Source organism: Equus przewalskii, chromosome 24, assembly GCF_037783145.1.
Source record: "Equus przewalskii isolate Varuska chromosome 24, EquPr2, whole genome shotgun sequence".
Taxonomy (NCBI): Eukaryota; Metazoa; Chordata; class Mammalia; order Perissodactyla; family Equidae; genus Equus; species Equus przewalskii.
Window position 1 is genome coordinate 32,118,174 of NC_091854.1, and position 13,060 is coordinate 32,131,233.

General features: G+C 40.3%; 2 protein-coding genes across 31 annotated transcripts in view; one reads left to right on the forward strand and one right to left on the reverse strand.

The window, feature by feature from the left end:
* EFCAB7 (EF-hand calcium binding domain 7) overlaps window positions 1–4,061 on the reverse strand; it is a 38,192-nt gene extending 34,131 nt beyond the window's left edge. For 4 of the 22 annotated variants that reach the window (XR_011532354.1, XR_011532353.1, XM_070591861.1 and 1 more), the window contains exons 1-2: window positions 3,594–3,992; window positions 2,247–2,434 (exon numbers count right to left, since the gene is read on the reverse strand). Coding sequence is in view for 14 of the 22 variants with exons in the window: in XM_070591861.1 (XP_070447962.1) it covers window positions 2,247–2,433 (187 nt within the window). In the remaining 8 variants the exon portion in view is untranslated. Of the gene's footprint in view, window positions 1–702; window positions 903–2,246; window positions 2,435–2,972; window positions 3,275–3,420 lie in introns of those variants that run through there. The other 18 variants (XR_011532352.1, XM_070591860.1, XM_070591855.1 and 15 more) reach the window with 9 other exon arrangements.
* Window positions 3,693–13,060, forward strand: part of ITGB3BP (integrin subunit beta 3 binding protein) — a 71,980-nt gene continuing 62,612 nt past the window's right edge. For 3 of the 9 annotated variants that reach the window (XR_011532358.1, XM_070591891.1, XM_070591886.1), the window contains exon 1: window positions 3,861–4,000. Coding sequence is in view for 6 of the 9 variants with exons in the window: in XM_070591891.1 (XP_070447992.1) it covers window positions 3,996–4,000 (5 nt within the window). In the remaining 3 variants the exon portion in view is untranslated. Of the gene's footprint in view, window positions 4,001–4,076; window positions 4,283–13,060 lie in introns of those variants that run through there. The other 6 variants (XR_011532355.1, XM_070591884.1, XM_070591888.1 and 3 more) reach the window with 4 other exon arrangements.

Sequence of the window (13,060 nt, forward strand, 5' to 3'; positions counted from 1 at the left end):
TACAGGCACGAAAAGCAAAGAATTACGATGTGAGAAGGGCTTCATATGTTTGCATACGTCCTATCACACTAAGATATAACAGTTTTATTAAACAATTATGGATATTCTGTACAATTGAATAGGAATAACTTGGTAACTTGCAAATAAACAAATCTCTGCATATTAAGCTTTAACACTATCTAAAATGAACCAGTGATAAGTTTCCTAGAACTACAGGAGGGATTAACAGAATTTTTAAAGGTATGACTGTCCTGAATTGTGCTAGCAACTTCTATTATAAAACTTTATATTTGATACTTCCAACTTTTTTAGGTGAGATTTCACAATATCTCTGCATTGTCAGTAAGCATTAAAAAGTGATAATCTGGATATTCTACAATTTAACGTAATAAGGATTAATATATATAAAACAATAACTAAAGAAATATGCTCAAGGAGATAGAAATCAGATCAGGGTAATAAATACAGACATTTCTGAGTCATTTTATTGAGCATTCATTGTGGACAGCATAATACAGGGTGATTTTTTTTTCAGAGATACAAACTTCTTGGTTCCTAAGAAATTTTATAATCTAAATAGGAAGTCTACACCTGAAGTGTAAAATTGCTACCTGTGGTCGTGGTTTATGTTTAACAACATATTAGAAGTCCATAGACTAAGAGAAATGTTCCCACCCTTCAGCTTACATCAGAGTATCATACCTAGATGAACTTTGGCACAGGAACAAGATAATCATCTAGAGGTGACTTTCAGAGCTAAGAAAAAGTTGTAGGCCTGGTGAATTTTCCATTCACCTAGAAAGCCTTTGTGGAAATTGGTAGCACTGGAGATAACATGACTCTTTTCTTATTTCCACAGGTTTATTCTGGATGTAGAGAAAAGCCCTGACTGCCATGCCACCCTAGGAATAAAAGATAAGTAAGCATTTTGCCTAGGGCATAAACGGACAATTCCTTAATTCATCTATCAAGAGAACCAGGGAAAAGGCAGACATGTTTTAGGATGCCGTCCCCAGCCAACCTCCATCCTCTAAAAGCTGGGAGTAGGACATAAACGAAGTTGTGATTTGAAGCCCATGTGAAAGAAAATGGTATTTTCTGTCTAGCTTTGGGAAACAAGCGTGTAACTCTTTCCCACAAGTGGCAGCTCAGCATACACTTGTTGCTATCTTTAATAACAAAATATTTTTTAAATGTATTGTTAATTACAGAATTTTCTCAATAAAATTAATTATGTCAAAACATGTACTCAGTAAGCAGACATTCTTGTCTAAAAAATAGGTATAACTTAGTAACCTACTAACTTAACTTTAATCTCTAGTTACAGAATTAGTTGGAGCCTATGATTTAAGTCTAATAACAGTAAAAACATTATGTAACTGACGTTTAAAGTTTTACACCAAGATACTGATCTTTTGCCAGGGTTTACTTTAAGCTTTGACATGAGTCTATAATACCTGTATTACTTGTAAGTTGGAAAAAAAAAAAAAAAAAGGAACTCTACAGCTAAATCTAAATGTCAGATTTTTTTATTTAAAGAAACTGCTCTAAAGTTGGCAAAATAATTCTCTACTCACAAAGTTAGTAGCCTCAAGGAAACTGACATGACCACTCAGTGTTACCTGGTATTGCCGTTCACCTTTTGAGGCTAAAGACCTCCAAGTCATTAGATACACCTGGCAAGACCAAATTCATTGATTTGGGGGATATTTGCAACCAGAGGAATACAAGATATGCTAACGGAGAGAAGCAAAAAAAAAGACCAACCCTCCTCCCAACAAAAAACAAAAAAAAACAAAACCAAGAGGAACTGTTATTTCTCTTTTAGAATTTTACTTATTTCCTAATACTTCTCTTTTATAATCATTCAATCCATTTTTATATATCCTTTACATTTTCCCCAGTACAGGTCAAATTCAGAGTAGTGATTCAGATGCCCAAAGTGTTTTAATTCTATTATAAATCTTAAAATACCAAAATGAGAATTAGAAAAAAAAACTTTAAGCAAGTAACTGATGGAAGCTATAAAAATATTAACCTAGTCTGTAAAAACATTGAAAGTTTTGTGCTGAAGCTCCTAGAATATGTAACTATATAAAATGGCACAATAGCATAATGTAGTCCCGTTGCTCAAGCTTCACTAAGAAATTGAAATGATTCCACAACGTAACTCTAATTCCAGTCTTTCTGATCTCTTAACTTTCAACAAATAAGGCAAAAAAATTAAATGTTAAAAAAAGTTTTACCTAAGTAAAGCTGATCTTTAGAAATAATGTTTTCTAAGCTGCTTTTGAAAACAGTTAGGTAGGCAGCTCTACAATTCATATAAAATATTTCCTCTTCAGTTAGTGGGAATCTCTTTGATCGAGGACTCTCTGAGAGCGTTGATTTCTGACTGGAGAAAGCTGCGTCACTTCCTGGACTGATGGCCATTCTATCAGAAGATAATTTTAAAATTTGTTTTAGGCAATGTTAACCCCCTAAAATGCAAACGGAATCTCGCCTTTCAAATTGGGGGGGGGGGCGGGGGGGGGCAATCAAGACAAAGTTTTTGTAAGTGTAAAAAAAGACGAACATTATAACATTGTTGTATTATCATATGTTAAACTAGGATAAGCCTTCTGCACTCGATTTCTAAATATATATATTACAGATATATTCTATTCTATATAGTTATATACAGAATATATAATGTTATATATTCTATTATATAAATATTTAGAAATGTATTTAGGATTTCTAAATATATGTATTTTGAAATATACATATATATACATATACATATGAAAGAGCCAATAGAACAAAGCCAAAACAAAGATGTAACATAACTACAAAAGCATCAAACAAGCTAATACATGTGAAGCATACACATCAGTGTCTGGTACACAATAAGGACTAAATAAACTGTAGGTAGCGTGCAACGCCACAATAATGAGAATTTGGACATAAGGTGATTGGCAGCTGGCATCCACCTGCACGGCAGGGTCGACCAGGTGACTTCGCTAACACCTCAGTGACAGAGCCCACATTTTAAACGACTGATTTTTAAGCAGCCCCGTTTTCAGCATTTCGCGAGATTTCCTAACGAGAACGTGCTGGGGTGGCCCGGCGCCTCCGCTTGGAGCTCAAGCAGCCGCCCGACATCCCGATTCGGCCCGCCGAGGCGGCCAGGCCTTTCCGTCCGGCCCGGACGCGGACGGCGAGGGGCCGGGGCCGGGCGGTCAGCGGCGGGGGGCGCGGCGAGGGCAGCGCCTCGGGGACGCCGCTCCCGCCTGCGTGCGCGCGCCGGGGCCACTGGCGCTCCGCCGGCCCTCCCTCGCGTGCCGGGCCGGACCCCCGCTGAGCGCCGCCGAGGCCGGGCCGGGGCCGGAGCACGCGCGCGAACGGGCCCGAGACGCCGGCCGCGCGCAGGACACAGACCCTCAGGGCCATGGCGGGGCACACCCCTGCGTGGCGGCGTTCACCGCTCCATCCGGGGACCCCGGACACGAGCAGCACACAGCGGGGGGCGCCGCCCGCTACCTGCCTGCGTCCGGCACCAGCCCGCCTGCCCCTCGCCTCTGCCGCCGCCGGCCTCGCCCGCCTCCAGTTACCATGGCAACTGTGCCTCGCCGCCGCCGGAAGTACAAGGCGGAGCACCGCCCCAAGCGGTCCGGCTGGAAATGTAGGGAGGGGAGACCCGGAGAGGCCCTAGACGGTTCTGTGCTCTTCTCTGGGGCTGTTGCCGCCGGAGTCGTGAGAGGAAGTCCTGGGCTGCCCCGGCGGGACCTCGCTGGCGTCGCGGGCGTAGACCACCCCTGCCCGCTTCCCCGCGGACCGTCGGAGCCCGCGTCGCGGGGCGGCTGTTTCCGGGGGGCCGCCTTGAGGTGACGCCGCGTCGGGTGCCCGCGCTTTTTGGGCCCGGCGGCGCCCTGGGCCGGTCGTATCTTGGAAGAGGCGGCTCCGGCAGTGCCGCCCCGGTGGGGCTAACCTGGTGCGGCTAACCTCGTGCTGACATGCCGTAGGTATCACGCCGTCGTGGGGCCGCGCGCCCTCGCCTCCGGCCTCCGAGGCCCCCGGACGGGTCGGGTGCGCCCGCCTCGCGCTCCACCCGCTGCGCCTCCCGCCGCGCCTCCTCCCTCCTCCTCCCGGGCCTCCCTGTGGCCCGCGGGTCTTCGCGGCTGTGGACGGACGCTGTCTCTGGGCGCCGTGTTTAGTGATGTGTTCAGCCTGACGTAATTTCAGATGTGTTGGCCACACCGAGAATGGGGCAGAGGAGACGAAACCCTCGCCCTATAACTTGGTAGAGCCCGTGGGTGCCCAGATGGGTGTGGTGTGTCCCTATAGACTGGGGGGACTCAGGGCCTGGGGTCGGGAGACCTGGATTCAGGCTCTCAGACCGGGAAGCGTGGCCAGTTCGGTGAAGAGCTGTCCACCGTTGGCAAGTCACTTGGCAGCTCTGGGCTTCGACGTTCTTACTTGTGGCTGCCCTCTAGAAACTTTTTTTTAAGTTCAGTAAACCACTCTTTTTGGGCGGGGGGGGGGAGGGATAATATCCAACATGCGAGATACTCTGGCTGCCCCTTTTCCCCGGTCTGGCTTGGGTACCCCTTCCTGTGCACTCCTAGAGTAACTTATTCCTCCCTTATTTTCAGGTTTGAGCAAAATGCAAAGTAACACAACGGGGTAGATATTTGTATCAAATAGGAATTGACATGAAAGTGGACAGATGCGCAGAAATAATAACCTGCATTTGTTGAATCTTTAACGGTGGTTTGAGTACTGTTTAGCAGTTTACCTCCATTTTCTTGTTGAATCTTAAAAAAGAAACTTAGGAAGTAGGGGCTGCTGTTATCTCCACTTTCCAGATAAGGAAACTTAGCGCCTAAGATGGTCTGCTACACACAGGTATCAATAAATAGAAGAGTTTCACTTATACCCTTCAAAGTTACGGATTATTGAAGAGATTTTCCTTCCCCTGGAATTAAGGAAAAAGACTTGGCTCCCTTCTGTTGCGCTAGAAAAATAACCCGGTTAGCACATACACAAAGCTGCGAGGGTAATGCAGGAAAATCCCTGCTAAGTACGAATTCACTGGAAACTGGTGTGTATTTGCTTAACGTGGTAGTACTGCCTGAACTATGTTCCTGTTCTGTAATAGGTAGTGGGAAACCAAAAAACTATTCAAGTGGAACTTTTAGGCAACTGTTTTCTTAACATGTTAACAGGTACATGTTATGTTAGGAGAATCTGTAGTAAATATATTCTGACGACAAATACGTGACCTTGAAGTTGACATCCCAAATATACAGTCGTCTCTTGTTTCGGCAGGTGATTGGTTCCAGAACCCTTGCCAGACCAAAATCTGCAGATGCTCAAGTCCCTTAAAATGGTGTAGTGTTTGCATATAACCTCTGCACATCTTCTGTATACTTTACATCATCGCTAGATTACTTCTGACAGCTAATACAATGTAAATGCTATGTAAATAGTCGTTAGACTGTATTGTTCAGGAAATAATGACAAGAGAAAAAAGTTTGTACGTGGTCAGCACGGACGCAGCCATCACAGGCCTTTTGATTCGGGATGCAGAACCTGTGGCTGTGGAGGGCCAACTGTATCGCAGCTTCACCGAGTTTATATATTTCGGCAAAGTGATTTAACACCAAATTAATGGTTAAATAATGCATAAAGCATAATAGCATTTTAGTAGAGGATCTCCATCATTGTTAGTAAGCTTTTATTTTTCAATGTGGTTAAACCGTAAAGTCGCAAATGGTGGTGCAAAAAGTCATGTTGGCAAAGTTACGTGTGAAGGTGGTACAGTTTTTAAGTAATGTTGAGATGGTGGCTTTTTGGTAGGCACTTGCAGGACTAAGTGGGGTTGTGTGAACTATTTCCTTTCTAATTTCTTTGAACCTTGACAGGAAAAAAATGTAATGAGTAATTGTGGAGATATACTTGGCCTAAAAGAATAAATAGAATCCTAAATAGAATTAAGTAGAATTCCTAAAATAAATAGGAAAGAGCAAATGTCCAATGACAATAGAGTGGATGGGTGAATCATAAAACATACTGGATGGATGAACCAATTTGTAGCAGATACATATAGTATATTATCTTTGTAAAGCTCTTGAAGAACAAGCAAAAATAGACATTTAGGATTATGTGTGTGCTTGTGATAATGTTATTAAGGAAAAAAGCAGGGAAATGATAAATAGAAAATTCAGTTTAAGGGTTACCTTTCTGGAAAAGCAGACGGAATAGAGAAGAAGTATAGAGGTGTCCATACCCATATTGGTAATAATCTACTTCATAAATTGTGTGGTGAGCTTATAAGTGTTTATTTTCTTATCATTTTCTTATTAAGGTTCATAATTTGCTCATCTTACATAGATTCTTTTTTTAGATTTTTTAAATTAAGGTCATAATAGTTTATAACATTGTGAAATTTCAGTTGTACGTTATTATTTGTCAGTCACCATATAAGTGTGCCCCTTCACCCTTTGTGTCCACCCCCAAACCCTCTTCCCTCGGTAACCACTGAACTGTTCTCTTTGTCCGTGTGTTTGTTTATCTTCCACAAGTGAGTGAAATCAGATGGAGTTGGTCTTTCTCTGTCTGGCTTATTTCGCTCAGCATAGTACTCTCAAGGTTCATCCGTGTTGTTGCAAATGGGACAATTTTCTTTTTTTTATGGCTGAGTAGTATTCCATTGTATATATATACCACATCTTCTTAATCCAATGATCAGTCGATGGGCACGGGGCTTGCTTCCTTGTCTTGGCTGTTGTGAATAGAGCTGCAGTGAACATAGGGGTACATAAGTCTCTTTGAATTGTTGACTTCAAGTTCTTTGGATAAATACCCAGTAGTGAGATATCTGGGTCATATGGTATTTCTATTTTTAGTTTTTTGAGAAATCTCCATACTGTTTTCCATAGTGGCTGCACCAGTTTGCATTCCCACCAGCAATGTCTGAGGGTTCCCTTTTCTCCACAACCTCTCCAGCATTTATTTTTTGTCCTGGTGATTATAGCCATTCTAACAGGTGTAAGGTGATAACGTCATTGTTTTGATTTGCGTGTCCCTGCTGATTAGTGATGTTGAGCATCTTTTCATGTGCCTATTGCCCATCTGTATATCTTCTTTGGAGAAATATCTGTTTGTATCCTCTGCCCGTTTTTTGATTGAGTTGTTTGGTTTTTTGTTGTTGAGTTGTGTGAGTTCTTTGTATATTATGGAGATTAACTCCTTGTTGGATATATGTTTTGCAAATATGTTCTCCCAATTGGTGGGTTGTCTTTTTGTTTTGTTCCTGGTTTCCTTTGCCTTGCAGAAGCTCTTTAATCTGATGAAGTCCCACTTGTTTATTTTTTCTCTCGTTTCCCTTGTCTGAGAAGACATAGTATTCGAAAAGATCCTTTTAAGACCGATGTCAAAGAATGTGCTATGTATATTTTCTTCCATAAGTTTTATGGTTTCAGGTCTTACCTTCAAGTCTTTGATCCATTTTGAGTTTATTATTGTGTATGGTGAAAGATAATGGTCTACCTTCATTCTTTTCATGTGGCTGTCCAGTTTTCCCAACACCACTTATTGAAGAGACTTTCCTTTCTCCATTGTATGTTCTTAGCACTTTTGCCGAAGATTAGCTGACCATAGATGTGTGGTTTTATTTCTGGGCTTTCGGTTCTGTTCCATTGATCTTTGTTTCTGTTTTTCTGCCAGTACCATGCTGTTTTGATTACTGTAGCTTTGTAATATATTTTCAATTCAGGGATTGTGATGTTTCCAGCTTTGTTCTTTTTTCTCAGGATTGCTTTAGCTATTTGGTGTCTTTTGTTGCACCACATGAATTTTAGGATTCTTTGTTCTCTTTCCATGAAGAATGTCATTGGGATTCTGATTGGGATTGCGTTGAATCTGTAGATTGCTTTGGGTATTGTGGACGTTTGAACTGTGTTTATTCTTCTAACCTATGAGCATGGAATATCCTTCCATTTCTTTGTGTCATCATCAATTTCTTTCAGTAATGTCTTATAGTTTTCATTGTATAGGTCTTTCACTTCCTTGGCTAAATTTCTTCCTAGATATTTTATTCTTTTTTGTTGCAGTTGTAAATGGGATTTGTATTCTTGAGTTCTCTTTCTGTTAGTTTGTTATTAGAGTATAGAAATGCAACTGATTTTTGTAAGTTGACTTTGTACCCTGCAACTTTCCCGTAGTTGTTAATTATTTCTAATAGTTTTCTGATGGATTCTTTAGGGTTTGCTATATATAAAATCATGTCATCTGCAAACGGTGAGAGTGTCACTTCTTCATTTCCTATTTGAATTCATTTTATTCTTTTTCTTGCCTAGTTGCTCTGGCCAAAACCTCCTGTACTATGTTGAATAAGAGTAGTGAGAGTGGGCACCCTTGTCTTGTTGCTGTTCTCAGAGGGATGGCTTTCAGTTTTTCCCTATTGAGTATGACATTGGCTGTGAGTTTGTCATATATGGCCTTTATTATGGTGAGGTATTTTCCTTCTATTCCCATTTTGTTAAGAATTTTTATCATAAATGGATGTTGGATCTTGTCAAATGTTTTTCTCTGTGTCTATTGAGATGATCATGTCGTTTTTATTCCTCATTTTGTTAATGTGATGTATCACATTGATTTGTGGATGTTGAACCATCCCTGTGTCCGTGGTATAGATCCCACTTGATCTTGGTATGTGATCTTTCTGATATATTGTTGTATTCTGGTTGCCAGTATTTTGTTGAGGATTTTTGCATCTCTGTTCATCAGTGATATTGGCCTGTAGTTTTCCTTTTTGTGTTGTCCCTCTCTGGTGTTAGTATCAGGGTGATGTTCACCTCTTAGAATGTGTTTGGAAGTATTCTGTCATCCCTAATTTTTTGGAATAGTTTGAGAAGGATAGGTATTAAATCGTCTGAATGTTTGGTAGAATTCTTTAGGGAAGCCATCTGGTCTTGGACTTTTATTTTTGGAAAGGTTTTTGATTACTCTTTCAATCTCTTTACTCATGATGTGTCTATTCAGATTATCTATTTCTTCTTGATTCAGCTTTGGGAGGTTGTAAGAGTCTAAGAATTTATCTGTTTCTTCTTGATTGTCCAATTTGTTGGCATATAGTTTTTCATAGTATTCTCTTATGATCTTTTGTGTTTCTGTGGTATCCATTGTAATTTCCCCTCTTTCATTTCTGATTTTATTTATTTGAGCTTTCTCTCTTTTTTTCTCTGTGAGTCTGGCTAAGAGTTTGTCAATTTTGTTTCTCTTCTCAAAGTACCAGCTCCTTGTTTCATTGATCCTTTCTACTGTCCTTTTTTGTTTCAATTTCATTTATTTGTGCTCTGATTTTTATTATTTCCCTCCTTCTGCTGACTTTGGGCTTTGTTTGTTCTTCTTTTTCTAATTCTGTTAGGTGTAGTTTGAGATTGGTTATTTGAGATTTTTCTTGTTTGTTAAGATGAGCTGGTATTGTGATGAATTTCCTTCTTAGGACTGCTTTTGCTGCGTTCCGTATGAGTTGGTGTGGTATGTTTTCCTTCTCATTTGTCTCCAGATATTTTTTGATTTCTCCTTTAATTTCCTCAGTGACCACTTGGTTGTTCAGTAGCGTGTTGTTTAGTCTCCACATCTTTGTCGCTTTCCCAGCTTTTATCTTGTAGTTGATTTCTAGTTTCATTGGATTATGATTGGAAAAGATGCTTGATATGATTTTAATCTTAAATTTATTGAAGCTTGCGTTGTTTTCCAACACATGTTCGATCCTTGAGAGTGTTCCATTCACACTTGAGAAGAATGTGTACTTGGCTGTTTTTGGATGGAGTGTTCTATATGTATCTGTCAAGTCCATCTCATCTAGTTTTTCATTTAATTCTGCTGTTTCTTTGTTGACTTTCTGTCTGGATGATCTATTTGTTGATGTGAGTGGGGTGTTGAGGTCTCTTAATATTATTGTGTTGTTAATATTTCCTTCAGGTTTGTTAATAGTTGCTTTATGTGCTTTGTTGCTCTGTGTTGGGCGCATAGATGTTTCTAAGCATTATGTCTTCTTGGTGGAGTGTCCCTTTTTATCATTATATACTTCTCTCTCTGTCTCTCTTTACCTGATATGTCTTGAAGTCTACTTTATCTGATATAAATATGGCAACACCTGCTTTCTCTTGTTTGCCATTAGCTTGGAGTATTGTCTTCCATGCCTTCACTCTGAGCCCATGTTTGTCACTGGAGCTGAGATGTGTTTCTCAGAGGCAGCATACTGTTGGGTCTTGTTTTTTAATCCATCCAGCCACTCTGTGTCTTTTGACTGGAGAATTCAATCCATTTACATCTAGAGTGATTGTTGATATATAAGGGCTTAATGCTGCCATTTATTGCTCATTTTTGGAATCTTCTGCATTTTCTTTGTTTCTTGTCCCGTGTATTTCAGAATACCAATTCAGTTAGGTATTTTCCTATGCTGGTTTTCTTATTTTTCTCTTTATTTATTATTTGTGTCTCTGTTCTGTTTATTTGTTTAGTGGTTACAATGAGGTTTGTATGAAAAAGTCTCGTAGATGAAATAATCCTTTTTCTGGTAACCTCTTATTTCCTTAGACTAAGCCAATTCCATCCCTTTCGTCTTCCCTTCCTGAGTTGTTTTTGTCACATCTTATTCTGTATTGTGCTGTGAGTTTGTGCTTAAAATGACAAGATCATATTTATTTTTGGTGTTTTCTTTACCTTTATTTTTAATGTTATACTTTAGTATTTGCTAACCTGTTCTGATGGGATAGCTACAAATTTCTGATTTTTTCTATTTATCTTCTTACTCCTATTTAACTCCTTACAGGGGGTTATTTGTAACCCCCCCTTTTTTTTCAGGTATAAGTGCCTTGAGGATTTCTTGGGGGGTTGGAGCATAGGTCTTATGGTCGTAAACTCCCTTAGCTTTTGTTTTATCTGGGAAAGTTTTTATTTCTCCATCATATCTGAAGGATATTTTCACTAGATAGAGTGTTCTTGGCTGCAAGTTTTTGTCTTTCAGAGTTTTGAATATATCATTCCATTCTCTCCTAGCCTGTAAGGTTTCTGTTGAGAAATCCGTTGAAAGCCTGATACTGGTTCCTTTGTAAGTTATTTTCTTCTGCCTTGCTGCCCTTAATATTTTTCATTGTCATTGACTTTTGCCAGCTTCACTACTATATGCCTTGCAGTAGGTCTTTTTACATTGATATACTTAGGAGATCTGTTGGCTTCTTTCAGTTGCTTTTCCAGCTCCTTCCCCAGGTTTGGGAAGTTCTCCACTGCTATTTCTTTGAACAAGATTTCTGTTCCATTCTCCTCTTCTTCCTCTAGAATACCTATAATCCTTATGTTGCATTTCCTAATTGAGTCAGATATTTCTCGGAGAATTTCTTTTTAGTCTTAGTTCTCTCTCCTCCTCCATCTGAAGCATTTCTATATTTCTGTCCTCAATATTGCAGATTTGTTCCTCCATAATATCAGCTCTGTTTTTCAGGGAATCCATATTCTTTATCTCATCCATTGTGTTTTTTTCGTCTCCAATATTTCTGATTGGTTCTTTATAGTTTCGATCTCTTTTGTGAAGAAGCTCCTGAATTCATTGAACTGTCTATCTACATTTTCTTGTAACCCATTGAATTATTTTATGATAGATATTTTCAGTTGTCTGTCATTTAGATTATAGATTTCTGTGCCTTCATCATGGATTTCTGGATACTTGTCATTTTCCTTCTGGTCTGGAGGTTTCATATATGTTTTCATACTGCTAGGTGGTGTGGCTTTGTGCTTCTGCATAGTGGTAGTATTTGATCACCACTTCCACTTGCTGCCACTGAGTGGGGGTCAAGAGCTGCATATTCTGAGCCTGCTGTCATCCACAAATCAGCTCCTAGCCTGTTCTTTTCTGTACTTTCTGTACTGGAGTGTCAGACAGAGGGGAGGGGTGCTTTCTTTCTGCGTGATCCCGGGCGCTTCTCACTCTGCCATCACTATCGGCTCTCCTGGGGTGTTGGCTTGATGGAGACACCCCCACGATAGCTAGTCACCTCTGCATGGTGCTTTCCCCAGCGCTGTGAGGGACCATGGAGAGTGACGGTGTTCCTGTGGAGCACCACCCCCTGCCCCCTTTCCACTCAGAGCTGCACTCAGTCCCTGGGTCTCTGCCCTTTAGGAGGAAGAGAAGATTTCTCTTACCTCCTTCCACTTCCTCAGGGGGACTCCAGCACCTCCACCTTCTGACGTATGGCTGTGTGGGTCTCTCAGACATCTTTTGTGTTGTGTGGATGTCCTCTGTTAGAATATGAATGTCCTTTTTGTTGTATCTTGGAGAGGAGAGTTTACGGGGAGAGCTCACTCTGCTGTGATGATGTCACTCCACCATATAGTCTTTAGTATGTATGAAATACTACTTAAAATGTTTTGAGAGGATTTGGAGATTAACTATCGTGAACTAAGTTCTCAATAATTATAGTTTTCTCTGTCTCCTCTTTGGTCCTATAAGGCAGATGCCGTCTTGCAACTGGGAAAACAGAAGAATTAGATAAATGCTGCTTCTGGTTTCATTAGGCTAATCATCTTCCCTTTTGAACTTGCTTCTCTGTATACATTATAAGGTTAGTGGCACTATCATTTCTCTGTCTAGGTTAATTTTTTTTATGGTTATTTTTCTTAGATAGAAAACTTTGGAGTAAGACAAACCAGGGTTTGAATCTTGGTGCTGCTACTTTACCAGCTATGTGACCCTTAGATTGTTACTCAGTGTCCTCATGGATAAAATAGTTAATAAATATTCATTAATTGAATGACAAAGGTGCCACTTTGAAAAGATTTCATCCTCTGTAGACAAATTTGACACCACGCTTATATTTGCATAATACTAAACTCAAACGAACTTTTATAATAGTTCTTCCTATAAATAATAAAGGCCCATTTTTGTGCTTTTTTCCCTTTACATCTTTTCCTTTGTAAAGTTTCTTAGTACCACCTACTTAGTCTTTCTAAGTAATGTGGGTCAGCATGCTGATTCAGCCAAGGACGTTCCATCTGTTCCTGTGAGAGTCAG